Below are 21,196 nucleotides of genomic sequence, written 5' to 3'. Positions count from 1 at the left end.
TTTAAGCTCTGCTCCCTCTACCTTCCCGCCCCACGCTGCTCTGTTTTTTCATCACCAGACTAGCATCCCTTATGCTATCAAAATGAAGAAAGATTCTCTACACTCACTCCTCCTTCCTCAATCACTGAAATAAGTACAAGCTTTCACTGTGATCAGATCAACTTAGGTCAGTGCTCCCTCCCAAACTAATTACTCTGGGCAAGGTAACGCTGTGCATTGACTGGCTTAGACTTGGGTTACCCATCCGTGAACAGTCATGATGCAAAGGGAGATACGAATGTTCTGATAGACTTCGACAGATCATGACCCATTGCTCGAGCTGTAATTAAGGTCACTCCTACCCAAACTACCTGGGTGATACAGTGAAAGATAGAAGATATGGTTGCAACTAACAATGCCCACTATGATCCTTGATAGAGCAGCTCCCAAGAGGTGGTGAGGAAAACACTAGGTAAAAAAGGGCTAAGAAGTCAGTGAGTGAAGAGGCAATGGAGGAAGTAGGTACAGAACGAATTTTCAACAACTCTGACCATTGAAGGCAGAGAAAAATATAATAGTAACCAGAATAACAGGTAAAACTAACCTCTATCTCTTTTTAAGCTAGATGCAGTGGAAATAGTTGATTACCTATCTATTCTTCCCTTCTTTCCAAACACAACTTCAAATTTGACCAGTATCCATATCATCTTCTGGCAACCTTGTGCCTGAAAGAAGGAAGCTAAGCCCCAGCTCCAGCTCCAAGTAATTCTCTGTCATCAGTGGTTGGTTCAGGAATGTGCCTGTGAAGCAATTCCGGCAGGTGAGACAGGTAAGGTTTGCTGTAGGCTTCTGGGAAAGTTGTTCCCTGCTTTCGTGGGAGTTTCTGGCCTCTCACTCACTCCCTACCCACGTAAAGGAAGAATGCAGTTGCGGTTGCAAACAAGACATCCTCAAACCAAAAGGGAAATAGCCTTGTCATTGTGAAAGGCAGAGCAGATGCAAGGAATCAGTCGATTCATCTATACGATTCAACAACTCTATAGCTTCTCTAGTCGCTGCGCTTCAAGTCATGTAAGCCAAGAAGGGTCTCCATTGCTAAAGTAGTTTGAGTCAGGTGTTCTGTCACTTTCAGTCGAAACCGTTCTAACTGAATAGGGAACACACAGAATTTAGGCAAAGGGAAAGGAACCAATGGAGAGCGAAAAATGAAAGATACCAGAAAAAAGAAGGGATTACTGATGAACTTCCCAGAAAAAGAGAGCAAGGAAAAGACAGCTTCAGAAAGGCGGAGGAACACCATTATTCTGAGATATACAGTGAGAAAAGGAGGGAGTAAAGATGAAGAGCTATTTTTTGAAGAGGAGGGAAATTTGGAGAGTACACGTTAATTGGCTTTGATCTCAACACATCAGAAGACAAACACGTTCCAAGAGTAAATGAAATGCTCTAAGTGAAGTTATAGTTTTAAAGAGAATGTAACAGTTTGTAATAATGTTCATTTCTTCCTTCCTACGTTCACTATACATTTGAGGATGTAAGGATATTTAAATTAATTTAAATTAATACTAGGTAGACAAGATGGAGGCAAGAAAAACAAGAATATGCATAGAAGGAAGTGATTCTATATTTCCTAGGTACATATCTGGAGAGGAAGCCCAAAGAGAAGGATAAATGGGTAGGCAGGTAGATCATGTGACCTGCAATGGAGTTAACATATTCTTTTGTAGGTGTTAGGGAGCTCTCAAAGGAATGTAATAAACAAGGAAGTAAATGATTAAATATCCATGTCAGGAAGTTCAGTGTACAAGGTGGATTGGAGTGGGTCCAGGAAAGTGTTTGGCAATCAGTACATTTTTCCAGTATTATGTGATTTTTCCTTAAAAAAAGAAGTCCAAACTGTGTAATTTGAAACTTTATTTTAAAAATAATCCGAAATTAGGATTTTTCAAGAATCTTAACCACCATCTACTTTCCTTCAACACACACACATTGTGTCCTAAAATCGTAGGCCCTACTGCAGTACACAACAAGAAACAACAATCCCACTAACTCAGCCAAACTACTTCAGTAAACAACCATGCAAAAGCCTAGGATCACCCAAACAAAAAATTCTTCTAATTCTCTTTGAAGATATTTATAAAGTTTATTTTTTCAGAAAACCAAAGTAATTGATTTGACAATACTAACAGTTCTAGCATGCAGCAAATCATCTCTTAACGTCTAATGTTTACTCTTCTTACAATGGATGTATACAGTTTATTTTCATTCCTATAAAGTTTCCACAAGCAGCTTGCAGTGATAATAAAGGTAAATAAGTATTTTGTTACAGGTACTTCAAATAGCACTACAGTACATCTTTGACAAAATTTTTACAATATTCCAACTTTCAATATGAAACAGTTTTAAAAGGCATGGGTCAAAAACAAAGTCTAGTAGTATTACTTAGGCAAATGAAGTCTATTCATCATACAAGCACAACACTGTGAGGACTCTCCCTATTTGGTTTGGAAAGAGAGTATATGAGACATTTACTTCAAATAAAATTACATAAATAGCTTAGGAAAATCCTCAAAAACATAATTTCAGACATATTAAGGAAAAAACCCTTGAACCTTTATTCTGGAAAATATGAACTAGTTATTCCTTGCTTTTATGTAATAGGTGTGTTCTTGAAAAGTTTTGTGTAAAGCAAACTCTAAACCATCATCTTGCTTGCACTGGAGGAACATATCTCAAGGAAATCTAAGAGAAATTATCTTTAAAACATGATTCTTCTGCACATTTGTACATCATGGGAATTTTATCTATACTGTTATGTTTCATCTCTGTAAATTAAACTCAAGTTTCTCAAAATTCACTTGTAAAAGAAGCAGACCAACCTCCCCTCTCCACGCCCCTCCCCCAGGCCCCCCAAAGGTAGTTCTTAGAGTACGATGCAAAACTCACAATGGTTCATTTATCCATTCTCAGTAGACGGCTTGTCACTAGATTTAAGTGTGCTAACATAAATATCCACCTGTTCTTTTCACCTTAGAAAGATAATGGTTATTTTCTTTTATTGTTAGGAAATGTCATTATTAAAGATTTTATAAAAAATGGCAAATATGAAGGACAATTTATGATTGTAAGTCTTCTATACTTTAAGATTAAATATTTCCCAAATCATGACAGTACTGTTTAGAAGAACGATACCCTCAATTCTATAAGCATTTTATTCCTATACAGGAATAATTACCTTGCTAATTAAAATAACAATTTACAAAGGATCAAATAACATTCTGTAGCATTAGAGTCCTGCAAAAAACACAGGAATAAAAATTAGAACTAGACTCAGTCATTGCCATTTGATCAAACTCAAAAGATATTGTCGTACGACCACTCAAGTAAAGAGGCATTAAAAGAAAATTTTACTAAAGTAAATGTAAAAGTCTTGTGGAAATCAGATCTATAGGTGAGTCTTAAGACTACAACTACAGCTGTCAATCATTAATATGCAAATAGATGAACTGCATTTATTTCTCTGAGAAGATAACACTGCATACATATCATCAAAAAGATTACGGCACTTGGACAATATTCCTCATACGTAAACATGGTAAATGTATAGAGGTGCATCCCAGCCTCTCCCCTACTTTTAAATTCTTTTGGGAAAGACAACAGCAGGCTGGGCAAAAAACAATTCTAATCACCTGTGGAAAAGGAGGTGATGCTACCACACAGTCCTAAGAATAGCTTGGAAAAGACCAATGAAAATGGATGAGATAATTTTCTCATCCATTTTCATTTTTATTGCCTTTGTACTTTGTAAATTAGAAAAAATTCTGCAATGGAATTTGAGCCGTAGGTGGACAAAATTACGCTTTCATGTGAAATGTAAAATAAATGAAATACAGTAGGGTTATTGCTGCAGCTAAAAACCAATTTTTGCCTCTCAGTCTTTTGAGTGTATCTAAAAGGAGATGGCATGTCTTAAGGAATAATTCCTTTTAACGAATGAGACAGAATTATTTGTAACACATCATGGATTTATAACATTTTCAATACGGCCAAAGAATATATTTAAATAAAATAAATGTTTACTTTATGGCATCAAATCATGTTCTTCCCTTTAAGAATTAACTTGGCTGTTCCTAAAACATAGTGATTTTCTATGTATCTTACCTCCTACTATGCAGGACAAGCAACTGCCTACGAAATCACTCAACCTAACGCAGGCCTTTTGATAAATACATTTTACAGGCTTTAGGAACAAGATCACCAGAGAGATACAAAGGTGTTAGTGGTTCTGTCAGTTATATAACTGAATTTAAGACAACCACTTTCTCTTGTGGTCATTCCTTAAAGTGAGTAAGTTGATGTCTCTTCCAGTGAGGAGCCTGTCTGAATGTTTTGCCACAAACTGAGCATTCAAATGGCTTCTGCCCTGCATGAATTAGATAGTGTCTTTCCAGTTTAGACGGAGATCTAAAACTTTTAGAACACACACTGCATTGGTAAAGAAGGCCATCATTCCTCTCAGTACGCCCTGGATAACTACAACAATGACTGTGATGGCTCTGCTCTGATTCCAGAAGGGCACTGGAGAGATAGGGCTGCCTGTTCCTAAAGGGGGTACCGAGAATGAAATCCTCTGATTCTGCCTTAACTTTTATTTCTGATATTTGATCTGGTTCTGACATCTCATATTTTTGAAAACCAAGAGGCTGACATTGTTGGGAATTAACATTATCGCCTGGATGAATGAAAAGTTTGTTCAGATTTTCAAATTCTACTTGGCAAAGAGACCTTCTATAAGGAATCTTATCAATATGAGTTAATTTATGTCTTTTTAAGTGAGCTGACTGTCTAAAAGATTTCCCACAAACATTACAGCCAAAAGGCCTCTGTCCAGTATGAATTAAATAGTGTCTTTGTAGTTTGGATATAGAAGGAAACACTTTCTCACATTTGTCACAAGGACACATCTTATGTCCAGCATGTATGTTTTCACTTGGAAGTGAAAAACCACACTGAAGCACTTCACAGTTATCATAGAATTCCTCACCTGATGACCCATAAACAGACACGTCTTTATTATTCACTGAATTATCCATAGTTAACACGTTTTCTGTTGAAAGGATGCCTTTCAAGTTTTTTCCCATATTTTGGCTCTGGAAGTGCTTTTGCCAAGAAAATGGCAAAGTCAAAGTTTTCTTCTTTTTATTGCCAACAGTCTTATACGTTCCATGTTTGCCAAGAGAACCCATAAACGTTCTCTGGGTTTGTTCAGGGCTCTGCTCGCCAGAAATAAGATCACAATTTTTCAACAAACTGTTTTTAAATACTTTTTTCTCAGATCGAAAATTATCTAATTTCTTACCCCCAGCACGTTTTAGCTTAGCCAAGATTTTTTTAACAATGGTTTTATAGTTGTAGCTTCTTTTGAGCCTACTTGGAATTTTGCCACCTCTGGCAGGAAAACACTTGTGTCCATTGAAAATCTGTTCTGATTCAAAACACTCTTCACACTCTGGACATTGAAAAGGGACGATATAAATAGAGTGGACATCAAGTTGATTATTCTCCTCAGATTCACCTATATCACCATTTTCAAAACCATCCTGCTTTGCATTTAATTTATTAGGCAGGGGGCATGATTCTGGACTCTTCACCTTTAATGTAAGAGTCTGAAAAGTCTTATTCCTGGTATGGATTTGTTTATGCTTCAGAAGTTTGCTTTGAATCTTAAATCCTTTTTGACAGAAACAACACTGAAAAGGTCTTTCTTCCGAATGTGTGAGTTGGTGGATTTTCAAATGAGTTGACTGTCGGAAAGATTTACTGCAGAGGACACATTTAAAAGGCCTCTGACCAGTATGAATAAGTGCGTGCCTATCAAGTTTTGATTGTGACGGAAACATCTTGCCACAGATTGTACATGCATGAATATTCTTTCTTTTCTTTGTAGGGTTGTATGCAGGATCAGACTTAGAGCACGGGTGTAAGGCCCATCTCTCCTCTGGGGAAAAAGTATGATACATTCCATATAGTGGCTTCTCTTGCTTGGCCTCCAACAATCTTCTGACCTGTTTAACATCATTCTGGTAGGTTTCATTGTGAAGTTGTTGGTGCTTCACAAACGTCTTCAGATTTTTAAAGTGGCGTTGACAAATACTACATTTGAAAGGCAGATTATGAGTTAGTTGATGTCTCTCCAGATGAACTAGTTGCCTAAAGGTTTTATGGCACACATCACACTCAAATGGCTTTTGTCCAGTATGAATGAGATAATGCCTAGCTAATTTTGATGGTGTTTCAAAGTGCTTGAAGCAAATATTGCAAATATATGGCCTGTTTCTAGGTAGTTTGTTGGCTACTACACACTGTTGAATCTTTAGCATTTTTAAATTGTTTTCAGCCATCATATTCTCTTCAGTGGTAAACTATGATGAGCTCCATAGTGTTCTTAAGCTCCACAGATGCCTAAAAATTAAAAATAAAAATGTTAATTTAAAAATTATTTACTAATATGAAAAGAAATAATTTAAGTTGTCCTTTGGCTAAAGATATTAAGGGTTTAATAAAGGGTAATCTGGACTTTTCCTGTGTTTAAAAGTTAATAACCATTTTAGATGAATACTTTAGAATCACAAAACTAATTTCACACATATAGAGAAAAGATGACTCTTTAAAAGACATCTCTAACAATCTATATAATTTTAAGCCGTATTTCTAATTAATTGAGATGATATATTAAAAGAGGATTGAGTTGAATTTCTTAATATTAAATAGACATTTTTTGGGCCGGCCCAGTGGCACAGCGGTTAAGTGCACACGTTCCACTTTGGCGGCCCAGGGTTCGCTGGTTCGGATCCCAGGCGCAGACATGGCACTGCTCATCAAGCCATGCTGTGGTAGGCGTCCCACATATAAAGTAGAGGAAGGTGGGCATGGATGTTAGCTCAGGGCTAGTCTTCCTCAACAGTCTATTTTTTTTTTTTTTGAGGAAGATCAGCCCTGAGCTAACATCTGCCACCCATCCTCCTCTTTTTGCTGAGGCTGCCAAAGCGGAACGTGAGCACTTAACCGTTGTGCCATCAGGCTGGCCGACTTTTTTTTCTTGCTGAGGAAGATTTGCCCTGAGCTAACATCTGTTGCCAATATTCCTCTTTTTGCTTGAGGAAGATTCACCCTGAGCTAACATCTGTGACAATCTTCCTCTATTTTGTATGTGGGATGTTGCCACAGCATGGCCGCTGAGGAGTGGTATAGGTCCGCACCTGGGAACCCAACCCAGGCTGCCAAAGCGGAGCACACTGAACTTAACCATTAGGCCACAGGGCTGTCCCTAAATAGACCTTTTAATTCCAATTTTCCTAGTTCATTGTTAAGTAAATTTGTCAATATTTAGTTGCTTTGTCATTTTTTAAAAATTGGGCTGGAAAGGTAGAGTGTAAGAATTAAAACATTAAAATAAAACTAAGATGTATTTGCATTCAATTATAGAATACCATAGATATGATCTGAGAATGGAATGTTTCACTTATGACAGCCAGATTTCTTAGCCACATCATTAACATTATTTATCCTCAAATACTTCTTTGGACCAACAAAGACAACATGGACAACTGAAAGAAAACGTCCCAGAAAACTTGGATTCTAGTTCTGGATTTGTCACTGTACGATCTTGGTGGCAGGAAGAAGGAAATACAGATTCCTCATCTCTAAAACAGGGAGAACGCCTCTTGGCATGCCTATCACACCAAATTGTGAGAACTAAGGAGAAAATGCATCTGAACATGCTGGAAAACTGTGAAGTGAAATATAAATGTAAGGTATTACTTAACTCAACACTAATCAAATTTAAAACTTTATCCTTATCTGCTTAATATCATTTTTAGGGTTTCTAAGAGATAAACACAATAACTAAATTCATAGTTCTTTTTATTTCTCCTTTCCACTTTTTCGTGCAGTTCCTAAAAGACAAGTACAGAGGCAATGAGCTAGACAAAGTGGCTACCTATATACTTATCTATAGCTCAGCAATTGAAGGTTGAGTATGGTTCACTTTTCAGGCAATATGATAAAAGGGTCATTTTGGTCTTACAGTTAATCTAATGATAAAAATGCTTTCCACAATATGCCTCTGGAGGACACACGCAAAAGTTTACCAGGCATTTTCACAACCATCCTATACCCTGTCTTCTCTATCAGAAAAGTCCGTTTTCTTTTCATCTTTCTTCTACTACCGCATTTTCCTTAAATGAGGGAGTCAGAGATATAAAAGAAAAAAAAATGTTGTTCTAACTCTTTCAGTCTAATATTGTACCTTCTAGTTGAGATCAAAGAGTAGACAAATCTACCAGAAACTCAGTGTTCTTTTGTCAGCTGATTTAGCAAACACCCAACATAAATGCTATTTGCCATTTACTGTGTTCTCCTAGAAGACACCTTAAACACAACATCACAAACACACCTGCTGTGATTTTCTTCAGCAATCTGAGTAAGAAACAGAAAAAAAATTCATTTATCGAGCAAATATCTTCGACTAGTTGCTTTATCACAGTGTCTTTCAAACACTATGTCACTACCCATTAACGGATTGTGAAATCAGCTTGGGCCATGACCAGCATTTTCATTTAATAAAATAAAGTAGAAAATATCAGCCTGCATAACCTATACTAAGGATAGATACTGTTTTGTGAAACTTCTGTGGGAAGAGGTAAGAAAGTTTGTGAAAGTTGCTCCTGGGATACCTCTTCACACAACACTAGACAGAGGAACTCACATCAATCACTTTATTCCAAGTGGCCAAGTAATCGATTAGGTAAGATTGGGGCCCACAGGATGAGACAGGATTGCTAAGGAAAGCAACAGTATCTGGTTCTCTTTAATTAGCCCATATAACCCCAAAATATTTATCAAAAAAAATCTAACTGGAGGTCAAATGGAATATGCTACACAAATCTATGCAAAATAAAATAACACGACTGCAAGCCATTATATTAATTTTAAAAATACACCATATAACCTAGATATTCACATTAGCGACAATCAGTTGTTGGTGCTATTAATATGTTTTTCAAAACACTGAATTAGAGAAATTACAGGTGAAAACCCTCCAAATCCCCAAGCACGTTAACACAATAGCAGTGATGAGGCTTAAAATTAAGTTATGAATCCAGTGAACTGCCAAGAATTTGGCAATTTATTTAAATCCTGTCAAGCAATCAGGTATCAAGGTAGCCAATTAGGACAATGAGCCAACTGAAAGTAATAATCAAGGCTTTATTCACCTACTGCGACAGTGCAAGCAGGAGGCAAAAGAAGTACTGGTTTCCCAGTGGTCCGCTAAACAAAGCAACAGTAGGTGAGGGTCAGGTAGATGCAGGGCACACAACCATCCCTACAGAGGAGGCCGGGACAAAAGGCTTCTGCTCTTTACAGGCCTGTGGGCCAGGGGAAAGGAAGTAAGGGCAAGGAGTGGAAGGATCCTATGTCAAATAGGAGAAAAGCACCTCAGTCAAGCCCCCTCTCCCCAGTAAGGAGGTCTTGTGGAGATGCATGCAGAGCACCTCAGCCAAGGCCCTCAGAATGGAGGTACCTGAGCCAGGAAGGCAGCACAGTAGGAGTATGGCTTGTGGGAAGGAAGGGGTGAGTCCTTGATTGCAACTCCCTACAGAAAACTACAAGGCACTGGCCACGCACAAGTCTGGTGTGGGGAGGGCAGCCTCCCCGGATGAGGCCAGCCAGGCAAAGCCACGCAATTGTCTATGGTGGGGCCCGAAAAATCACACGCAGGATTTTCACCTGGAGCTGGACTCCTCAATTCCTATTGTATATTTCTCCTTCCCTTTACGAGTTTCTGTAGAACGCTCCTGAAAAAAACTCCCACACAAGAACCACATACATGACAAGCATCTCTAATGATAACAGGAATTCACTACCTACAGCTCCCATGTCAAAAAGTCTATAGCTGATCACCTACCACTAGCACTAAGCCTGGATACTATTGTCACTTGCCTCCACACCATGTGGGAAAAAACACTTAACTGGGAGCCCTATATTGTTAGAACCACTGGTGGCAAGCGGTGATCTCAGCTGCTATTTATAAGCGACAGCTCAGGGAGCCCCAACGCTCCAAGTGCAGTCCCATATGTATTTATCCAGGGTGCGCATTAACCTGATAGAGCTCCAAAAATCACTTCGACTGATTCTCTTTGCTCTCGATTCATTTTTTTTTTGTCGGTAATATTTTCAAAAACAAACCCAAGACTGTGTCATTTTTCGTATGTCAAACGGAAAATAAAAAGTGAAATAGTAAATCTCAATGGTTCAACCCGAAGATTATCCCGACAACAGCAAGATCCATTCCGTGGGAAGACTGTAAAAACTGATCTCAAAAAATTCTAACGATGCTTCAAGGCTGAAAGCCTGTTGGTTTTCTGGTCTTAACGAACACCATTCAAACTGAGGACATCAGAAAGGTAAATGAACCAGAAACGAAAGAACTGCGAGAAACTTGGACAACTTTCAGCTGGGGAATACTCCCTGGGGACATTAATCACAACCTTTCCCTCTTTGTAGCTTCTTCTGCCATACTTCCCCCGGCCCCCTCTCTTGGCCTTGAACCCTCACAGGACCCTGACATCTGGCCGTCGCCCTAATGGCCACAACCAATAAGCACCTAGGGGTCGACCCGAGGGCACAGAGGGCAAAATCCCACACCAGAAAAGGAAGAGCAAGGATAAACACAGCCTCGGCCGCAGCCGGAGGGAAAACGCTATCTGTGATACGACCCCACGGGGAAAGCATCCTTCCTGCGCCTGCCTCCGCGAGATTCCCGCTCCCCGCGAGACGCAGGCGGGAGGCGTGGAGGTGGGAAAGGAAAAGGAGCTGAGGTCGTGGCGTCCCCGTTCTGGGTCCCCGGGCACCTTGGAGGGATCGACGCAGGCCCACCCCTTCCCGGGGGTCGCTCCACCTCATACCCGGGTTCCTGAAGTCCTCCTCACGCACCCGGCGCTGGCGCGGGCCCTGCAGCAGCACATCTCAGGACCCGGGCGCCGCGAAGGCAGCGAGCGCGCGTCTGCGGGGTCGGCGGGGCGACGTGCTGAGCGCGCAGGCGCGGCGTTCGGGAGCGCTCAGGGACGCGGTCCGGCTGGAAACAGGCTCCCCCTACCCCAGGGCCGCCCTTGCTTGGGCCCCGCCTGCTAGTCTCTGGGGAAAGGGGCCTCCAGAGGGGCGTCCCCAAGCCTTGCGCTGCTCGCCTCGCGCTCTAGTTGCCGGGGGAAGAAAATAGAGGAGTGAAGAAGGATGTATTTTTCCATCTCACTCCTAAACCTCGGCCAGGGAAACCCTGTAGTCCCAAGCAGTGGACTCAAGGCCCCACTGGAAACTGGCGAGCCCGGGTTCAAAGCCCACTGGGCTAGTCCTCTCTCAGGCGGAGGGCCAGTGATAAAACGCCTTGGACTAGGGCGTTTCTGTGCCAGCATAGTGCTCGGCACTCTGTGCATTGTCAGAATAGTATAGGGGCCATGGTCGTGGCTCTGTGGACAGACATAACTGGGCTCCTCTCCTCCCTCTACCAATGGCCTGCCAGCAGGGACCTTGTTAGTTTCTGAGCCTCATTCATGCGAGCTATGTGGTTGTCTACAATGTACAGACCCCTGCGTTCAGCGTATCAGTTTCTTCAAATCGCTCTGACAATTAGATGAAGTGGTTGTAAAGGGCTCAACATAATGCCTAGTACATAGCAAACCCTCAAATAGCTGTTATCCTTTATTAATGATATTTTTATAGTAAATATAACAACTTTATGAAGTGATAGGATCCTGTTTTAAAATGAGGAAATTAAGGAATGACTCAATGTCACACAGCTGATAAACGATGGAGGTGGGGTTTGAACACAGGTAGTCTAATATCAGACCTGCATTTTTAATTCACTACTTCCCAAATTGTAGATAGCTCAACATTTTATGTAGACACAATTAAGGGTTAAATGTTGTAGTACAGTTACAGACTAGGATGACACATTATTAATGAATAAGATGCTTAGGTATGTACTGAGGATTTTAAGTACAAAAGACATTAGAGAAGAATTTATTGTGGATTTTTGCAGGTTCTGATTATAACTGTCTCAGCTTGAGAGATGAGAAAATGAGAACAAGTAACAAGCATATTTTTTCGACTATGAATAACTTTTTGCATTACTTTTCAGGGATCATTGACAGCCAAAATTATTTCTAATGTTGGTATATGTTCCTCTGTTTAAAAAGGGAGAAATAGGGCCATTAAGTCTCTGTTTTTGATGCGGTAACATGAGGAAATGGCTAATAGGAAATAGGCTTTTGCTTCTCATTTAGCAAACTTGGAGGAGTCACCTTTGAGTAAGATTGAAGCCCTGCTTCCAATAGAAGCAGAGATGGAGAGAGGAGGGGAAAAGCTTTAGGTGTCCTGAGTGCTAATCCCAGAGTGGGATGCTGTTTGTTCAGATAACCCTTGGAGACTTGCTCCATTCTGCAGCTTCTCCTGGGAGCTCAGCTCAGCCAAAACATGCAAACAATTGCATCCATCACCAGCCACATAAATCCTTAGGAGAGGTGTGCAGACCATGAGAGAATATTACCTGAGGTTGGGGACCAATGGAGGGTGCATTACCTGTAAAATAAATAGGACTTTGCACCAAAAGCCTGAATGTGGAGTGTGGAACACAGATGGGACATAGATAAGCTGTTCTCCAAGGCCACATACCATACCTCATTACCTCCCCCATTTATCCTGAGAGCTATCTCAAGATCCTTCTGGAGAAAAACGGAGAAATTACTGTGAACAAGAGTCGTCAGGAAGATTTTATTGAATAGGTGAGATTTGAATGGAACTTAAAGATAAGTACAATATGGATAAAGAGAAATTGGGGCAGGATAGAACATTGTAGGGAGAGATGGTAATAGTACAAGGAAAAGTAAAGTAATGGCAGGGCATATGTTTGGGTTAGTATCTTACTTCTGCAACTACTGTGTGTCCTTAAAAGTTATTTAACCTTTCTGAACCTCAGATTTCTCATCTTTAAAATGGGGACATGATCAATAATACGTTTATTCAGTGATATATCGTGTCCCAAGCACAAGGGATTCACTTCTAAATATATAAAGATAAAACAGTGAGGCCCTTGCCTTCAGCTGTGGTTTTCAGCTCAGAACAACATGCAGACAAAGAAGTACAGTATGATGAGAGAAAATGTGCGTGGGGCAGGAGTGGGGAGAAGGAATATCTCAGTCTGCCTGGTAGCCTCGGGTGGAGATGGCCTTTGAGCTGAGGCTTTAATGATCCATGCACTTATCCATCCATCCTCCATATATTTTATTAAGCACTAGCTACGTGCCGAGTCCTGTTCTAGGTACTGAAAATAGAGCAGTGGACAAATTTAAAAGTCAAAAATCCAGGTCTTCATAGATTTTATATTTATTATGTTGATACTTTATATATTTATATGCCCACTGAGGGAGACAAACAATAAATTAAATAAGTAAAATATATAGTTTGTGAAATAGTGATAAGAACTGAGGAGAAAAAATAAGCATAGAAGGCGGCTATGAAAATTTGGGGAGGAGGGCTCATTGGCATTTTAGCAGATGGCCAGGGATGACCTTACTGAGGAGTTCTGTGATCTTTGAGTTGAGACCTGATAGAAACGAGAGAGCCTGCCCTGCTCATTGATGCTCCACATTTAGAGCACCTATTGCTCACCAAACACTTTGCAAGAAGCTAGGAAAGGCCTTAAATGCCTTGCAAAGATTTTCTGTTATTCTTCTTTCTTTTAATCCAGTAGACAATGGAAAATTATTGAAGAATTTTGATCACAGGCATGGCATGCTTAGATTTGTGTCTTAGAAAACTCACTCAGAAGTAATATGGGTAATGAAAGGGAGGAGGCAAAGTTAGAATAGCCATACTCTCAGCTGGGGGCTTCCTACTCCTGGAATCTCTGGTTAACTTGGATGAAAATTCAATTCTGTGGCCTGTAACAATCTTCATGACACCTGTGAGTTCTTGCAGTTTGCTCCACTATAGTGTGTGTCTGTCCTCCTCTGTAGTCTTAACCTCCAGGGCTATGTATCTCCTTTTTAGCAATAACACTTTGAATATGGAACCTAGCTTTGTCATCAGTTTCTGGAAAAACATCCATTCACTTTAAGTTGTGTGTGTGTGTTTAAATACTTTATTGAAGTCAGTAAAGGAGTCACCAGGGGATAGGGCTTCCACTGAAAGGATGTGGGACCTGGGAGCAACTCAGCCAGTACCACATGCTCCCAAGATAATTGCACTTGAAAAGAGTTCACACTTTCAGCATCTTTCATGTGCCTTTTGGAGAATTTTAAAGGCAGAAATTTTGAAACTGTTTTCATGCTTTTTAAAGCCTCTTCCTGCCCCCAAGTGAGCAGCCTAGCAGAGACCTCACATCTTCTGTTTCATCCCACCTCTTATCTTTCCTCTCTTCTCTTCCCCTTCTGTGGAACAACCAATAAAACCATCCACTTGCCTCCTGCAGACAATCCACCAAAATCTGCTCCCCTTAGGTGTCAGTTTCTCCCCCCAAGCAATTATCAAAGAATTTTTCCAACAAACGTCTCCCTTTCTAAGAAGATATGTGAATAAATCCTCTCTTTCCCATCATATATTTCCTTGAGAAAAAAATATTTGCAGCCTCTTGCATATTTTGCTCCACGACTTCCAAGGGCAGTGTAGCAGGGGCTGGAGGTGGAGAGGTGAGTTGGGATCAGAAGGTAAAACACAGTAAAGCTGTACTTTCCTTAAGGCAGTTGGACCACCTCCGACTCACAGGCTAGTCCCAGTCTCCTAAAGCATTGCTGGAGATATTCTCTAAAGCTCTATTGGCAAGAATACCTATGGATTTCTGGGTCTAGTTAGGTAGCAGCATCCTACCCCGACTCCACATGTGTTGGTTCACTGGGGTTCCACAGTTACCCCAAAAGCAGGCAGCTTTGACCACATTTGGTCATGGCCAACCTCTGGACCCTCACCGATGGGCCCTCTGACTACTTTAATACCAGCTCCTATGCCATCCAAGGAGGGAGGGTGGAGCTGTAGTATCTACCAAGCTCCTTTGCTTATGGAGTCAGGAGAGTGTGACTGTGTGACCCCTCTCCTGTTTCTGGATCTTAATTTCTGGAGGACAGTGGTAGGGCTCTTCTCACAGGTGCATTCTATCCAAAAACATGCATTCTACCAAAAAACACCCATCTGACAAGAGCAAGAACAGACAGAGGCATTTCTCTTCTCAGCTCCCACCCCTGTAGTGCTGTGGGTTTTAAATCTGTCTCTGGTGGCCGCTAGATTCCAGGGGCAAATATGTGAGATGTTACTGATCCTCTGTTTAGGGCCTGGCTTCCCAATTAGATAAAAATTCAGTAGTGATCATTCCTGTTTAAGACCCAGGGCTTTTTCCAGTGTGCTCTCTGGTCCAAAGTAAGGAAGCCACTTATTCTGTAGTCATGGGGCTTTGGGAGTTAGGAATCTGAACTCAGGTGGCTGAGCTATGTACGGCTGGACTGGTGACTTGAATTCTAACCCTTAACAGTTCCCTGAATAGTCAGTCTTCTCTCTTCCTCCCCTTGAATTAATTTTTTAAAAGCAAGGAGTGGGGAGGATAATTTAAATTTTCACAGAAGTTCTGACCTTCTCCTGTAGTGTTTTGCTTTAAATTGGTCCTACAGCAACTTGCTCTAACAAGCCTGATTTTTTCCAAACTGCTTTCCAGCAGTGTTGTAGAATGCTCTGTGGCAAAAGCCTCTTAAGTTTGAACACAAATGCAAAGGTCATTTCTCCTTTCAGCTGTTACATTGTCAAAAATCTGACGTCCAAATCCAGGCAATTTACCACTTTCTGAGTATTATTAAGCATTCGGCTACCCAGTGTACCGCGAGGGACACATTGGCAGCTTTGCAATCACATAAATTCCTAATTCTGGATCCTGAAAACTTTTAATTAGCTGTTGTCCACGTGCTGACTGCCACTCCTCTAATATTTCAGGGGAAAGTAAAAATCTTCCTTTCTCTATCAGCTGAAAATGTTTATATTTCTTGTAGCATATAGCATTCACTATGGGTTCTAAAAGGTGATCTCAATTTCAGGTCTACGAGGGACCCTGTCTCAGTAGAAGCAGCAGGCATAATAGGAATCTTTAATCAATCCTGTAATGAGTTGTCTTACGTCACCAAAAAAGATATGCTCACGTCCTAACCCCGGGTACCTGTGAATGTGACTTTATTTGGAAATAGGGTCTTTGCAAATGATATTGATGATTTTGATACACAAACACCCTGGGTTTGAGGTGAGCCCTAATACCAAGGACTGATATCCTTATAAGAAAAGGAAAGGACACAGGAAGACACATAGACACATGGGAGAGAAGCCCATGTGAAAACGGAGGCAGAGGTTGGACTTATGCTACCATAAGTCGAGGAATGTTTGGGGCCCCTAGAAGCTGGAAGAAGTAAGAAAGAATTCTTCCCTAGAGCCTGCAGAGGGAACATAGTCCTGCTGACACTTTGATTTCAGTCTTTTAACCTCCAGAACATGAGAAAATAAATTTCTGGTGTTTTAAAATGTACTGTCACGTGCCAGGCAGAGAAACAAGAGAGGCAAAGTCTTTGCTCTTATAGAACCTACGTTGTGATAGAGAGGGTGGTGGGAAAGGCAGAAAATAAACAAGTAAACAATAATTAAACAAGATAATTGAGACTATTGGGACAGGGTGATGTGAGCAAGAATTGAGATGTGTGAGGATGTCTTTAGATTCAGCAGTCAGGGAAGGTCTCTGAGGTGGTGACGTAAGAGCAGAAATGTGAACAAAAAGAGAGCTGGTGATGTGAAGCTGGATCAGTGGGAAGAGAGTTGCAGGCAGATGCTGCAGCTGGTGCGAAGGCCCTCAGATAGGAATGACCTCATCGTTTGAGGAACAGGTAGAAGGCTGGTGGCTCAGGAATGGCGCTCAAGGAGAAAGTGGTACAAAATGAAATGAGCACAGAGGAGGGCAGGGGTTGCATCCTGTGCGGCCTTGTAAACTATTGTCAAAAGTTTGGGTTTTATTCTAGATGCAAGGGGAAGCATTTGGAAGGCTTTAAGAAGGAAAAATGGTCTGATTTGGATTTTTAAATGATATCTACTGCTGCCATGTTGGAGTTAATTGAAGGAGTGTGGAGTCAATTTAGTTAAACCAGAATTATGTTTCCCAGAATTCCCTTCTCTGCATGGCTCAGGGTCAGCAAGCCTCATAAGGAGCATTTTGTATGCCATTTGGAAGGCAGAAAGAAAATAGTATTCTATCATTTTTTACAGTTAGAAGGTCGGAGCAGGGCACAAGGCACCATTGCAGCGCACCCACACTGTTGTAATCTGCAGGCTCACCTTGCTGGTCTAGGCAACATCCAGCCCACAGCTCCTTTGACTCTGGCTGCATTTCCTCCTTCAGCTTCTCTAAATCCTGGACCAGGAGCATATTTAGCTCCATGACTAAGGGCATCAGCGTCTCCTGTGTGGCGCATACCCTCATCAAAGTTGGAGGCTCAGAGGTGGTGAGAGCCTGACAGTGATTCTAGTTCATCCTTGTAGGTTCAAATTTATCCTCACAGGTTCCAGTTGATCCTAGCATCTCTCTCTTCATGTGCAGCATCCCTTCTAAGTGCCAGCCCCAGGTTCTGCCAGCAGACACATACACTGTTTAATCAGCTCCCACAGTTGTATAAGGGCAAAGTCCTATAACAAATTGAGATATATATATATATATATATATGAATTTAGTTATATATTTATTAAATATCTATATATAAACATCTCTATACTTTGCTCAGTTTATGGACTCAAATGTTAATCTCATCCAGAAACACCCTCACAGACACACCCAGAATAATGTTTGAGGAAATGTCTGGGAACTCTGTGGCCCAGTCAAGTTGACCCTTAAAATTAATTATCACAGAGGTAGAACTTACACAATGTGTATATGTATACTGGATGCAGGTCTGGCTTTGTGTGCAGTCGCACCAGGCCTTATACTTAGGACTCCATGACTGGTTTAATGGTCTGCTGTTGCCGCCTTGAAATTCCTGGTAATTTTCAACAGGGGTCCTGTATTTTCATTTTTCATTGGGCCCCACAAATTACGTAGCTAATCCTGATTGGCTGTTAGCAGTGAGAGAAAAAGAGGTTTGAGGGTTATACTTAGGTTTTTGGCTTAAACAACTGGGTGGATGGTAGTTCATTTCGGGGTGCAATTTGAGAGAGAAGTCATGTTTTATTTGAACATGTTAATTTAGAGCTGCCTTTTAGACATTGTGGAAAGATATTGGTTGATTGCCTCCGCAGCATTCATTTCTCTCTTCCCACTTCTAGCTAGACCTTGTTTCGCAACCTTGTGGTTAGGGTTTAATTGGCTCTACATTTTTTATTTATTTATTTTAAATTTTTTTTGAGGAAGATTAGCCCTGAGCAAACATCCGCCATCAATCCTCTTTTTGCTGAGGGAGATTGGCCCTGAGCTAACATCTGTGCCCATCTTCCTCTATTTTACTTGTGGGATACCTGCCACAGCCTGGCTTGATAAGTGGTGAGTAGGTCCTCGCCTGAGATCCAAACTGGTGAACCCTGGGCCATCAAAGTAGAGCATGTGAACTTAACCACTATAGCCACCTGGCTGGCCCCTGATTGACTCTAGATTGAGCCATCCACAGGCTGTCTTGGTGTGGCAGGCTCTGCCTACAGAGGCAAAGTAATCAACTAAGCTAAGTAGACTAGTGCTCTTTGTAAATTCCCTTTAACCCTAGATTAAAGAATAAGGAGAAGATTGGCTGTTTGAGAAGGACAGGCAAAGGCTGCAGAAATTAAGCCTAAAGGTTTATCAATCCCAGGCCATGTATATTTATGGGAGATATTGCTCATTTTCCCCCATATCCATCCTTTCCATCTTCCTATGTAAGAGAACTATTCTTTAGCTAGGCAAATGGCCTTCTGGTATACAGACTACATTTCCCAACCTTCAGTGCAGCTAAGTACAGCCATGTATTTATATTCTGTTTAGGGGGCTATAAAAGGACAAGGTCTGTGCAATTTGCTGGACAAGTCTTTAAAGGAAAGGGGCATGCTATTCCTCCGTCGTTCCTCCTTCCAGCTATCTAGAATTTGAATGCATTGACAGAAATCCCAGTAGTAAACAGCAGGAAAGAATCCTGGTCTCTTGACATCCTGGAGCCATGCCAGTTCTGGGTTACCTACCTCTTGTCTTTTCCTAGTTAGCTAAATACTATCTTATTTAAGATAAGACTATTATCTAGCACTATCTTGGATTTCTGTCACATGCAGCCAATGTTAGTCCTAAACGATACAGTAGTCATATAATTAACTCCTTTTCTTTCAAGGGCACCTAAATGATTATCTTCTTGGTATAAACAAGAGTCTAATTAGAAGAATTTTTTTCTTACTCAGATCTCCTGTAATTTAGTCTACATACACACCAAAAAACCCCTATCTAACCTGTATTTTACTTTGCCTTTTAAGTCCTGAAAGAAATATAGACACTATTCTAGGATCTATTATTAAAAGCACCACTACTTTCTCTAGGGAAGCAACAATTGATCCACATTTTCCTGGCACCAGCTCACATTTCATAAACCCTTGTTTAAAATTAACCCAAATCATTAAACAACACAGAAAAAAGTTCTTTTAAATTACACAATGAAAGCTGCCTTCTGAGAGGCTGAAAAAAAGTTGAGTTTCCATGTAATCTCAGATAAGGTGACTAAATATCCAAAATTGGCTAAGACAGTCCCAACTCCCAGACTGCTGGCTGCTCTGGTTTCTGTCTCAGCACACGTCCTGGTTCTGGCCAGATGTCATCCAACTTTAGGACAGGAATTCCTGCCCCTGCTCAGGAGAGCAAGTTACTGAAAATGGGAGAAACAACATGAAAGTGTAAATGGTAAAAAAACTAACTAAACTGCAGTTACAATTTTAGTTAATTTGGTTCTTTGTTTGACAATGTTTGGAAGCGTTTGTCAACAAATATTGTTTAGTTTGGTGTCTTTTGCGCTGGGCATGGCATGATCCATTTCTGGGGTGTGATCGTATTTTTAAATAGTTGTATTGACTAAAATAGGCTAGGAAATGCAGAAATGCATTGCACCTACTAAGGATGAGTATTTTTCAAAAATTTCTGCTTATGTTTTTTCTGTGAGTCTTTGGTGCAAGAGGGTGATCCAAAGAAGTTTAAAGACCACAAAATTTTAGTCATTTACGAAGACACTCATCCATTGTTTCTTGAATACAGCAATATTAAGAAACTTAAAGTCTTTCATTCAGTATATATTTGACATATGTTGAACGTTAACAGTACTTGTGAGTCCGTCACTTCCCTGGTGGAGTTTTCTCTTCAAGCCCCATACTCACATACGTTTTCCAAGGCTGTTCCAAAGACTTTACAGGTGTCCAGGACTGTTGGATGGGGGCTGTCTACAGGGGAGTGGTCAGTTTACCCTTGAAGTTCACTGTACAGATGGTGTTTAAAGACTAAATTTAAGTTAGCCAATTGGAGAAGGGCATTACAGACAGAAGGAGCAGTGTGTATTAAACAGAAGAAAGAAACAGTAGCTGTATGGGTTCACAATATCTTAGATGGAATTCTGAAATCCAAAAAGTTCTAAAAGCTGAAAGCTTTTTCTTAACCCATTAGGTAGGGAAACTTGACTCCATTAGAACTCATTTGTGTGCTGCCTTTGTCAGGAACCCTTCAAGAAACAGACGGCATTCTCAAATTGGGATCATCTGAAGAGGATTTATTAAAAAGACCACTTACAAAGGTGTGGGTAGAGTGCTGGCACAAGGGATGGGAATGTGATGGAAGGATAGCAGTGTGATGGTGGGATGGTACCCTGATACTAGTGGGAACAGTTATGATCCCTAGATACAAGGAGATGAGAGGAGGGGGTGGTTCTTGGAAGCCAGAAGGAAAGAAGTGTGGGAATACAACTGCCTAAAGGTCAACTGCCCACAGATGGCTGTCCTTTAGGAGAAGGAAATATACCAGGCTTCCCAGATAGTGTGCTGAGCTCCCCATTGGCTGGACCCCGTCAGAAGCCTGTGGGCAATGGGGGGTGGAACTGAAGCCCAAATAGATCAGTTTCCTGGACACAGAGCAGGTGGGAAGGGATGGGTAATAGATCTGTAGGGG

The 21,196-nt window shown here is 40.9% G+C and overlaps 1 protein-coding gene across 1 annotated transcript; it reads right to left on the bottom strand.

The window, feature by feature from the left end:
• Positions 1 to 1,878: 1,878 nt before the first annotated feature.
• Positions 1,879 to 11,094, bottom strand: ZNF770 (zinc finger protein 770). Its single transcript, XM_008517320.2, has 2 exons — positions 10,947 to 11,094; positions 1,879 to 6,441 (listed from the first exon to the last, which is right to left on the bottom strand). The coding sequence occupies exon 2, from the start codon at positions 6,381 to 6,383 to the stop codon at positions 4,311 to 4,313; it is 2,073 nt and encodes a 690-aa protein (XP_008515542.1). The 5' UTR covers positions 6,384 to 6,441; positions 10,947 to 11,094; the 3' UTR covers positions 1,879 to 4,310.
• Between the last annotated feature and the right edge of the window lie 10,102 nt (positions 11,095 to 21,196).

This window comes from Equus przewalskii, chromosome 1 (genome assembly GCF_037783145.1).
Source record: "Equus przewalskii isolate Varuska chromosome 1, EquPr2, whole genome shotgun sequence".
Lineage (NCBI taxonomy): Eukaryota > Metazoa > Chordata > Mammalia > Perissodactyla > Equidae > Equus > Equus przewalskii.
This window is presented reverse-complemented; position numbering and strand designations above follow the sequence as displayed.

Excerpts from the sequence above, each read along its gene's own strand:
- ZNF770 (XM_008517320.2), bottom strand. The coding sequence starts at position 6,383 with ATGATGGCTGAAAACAATTTAAAAATGCTAAAGATTCAACAGTGTGTA.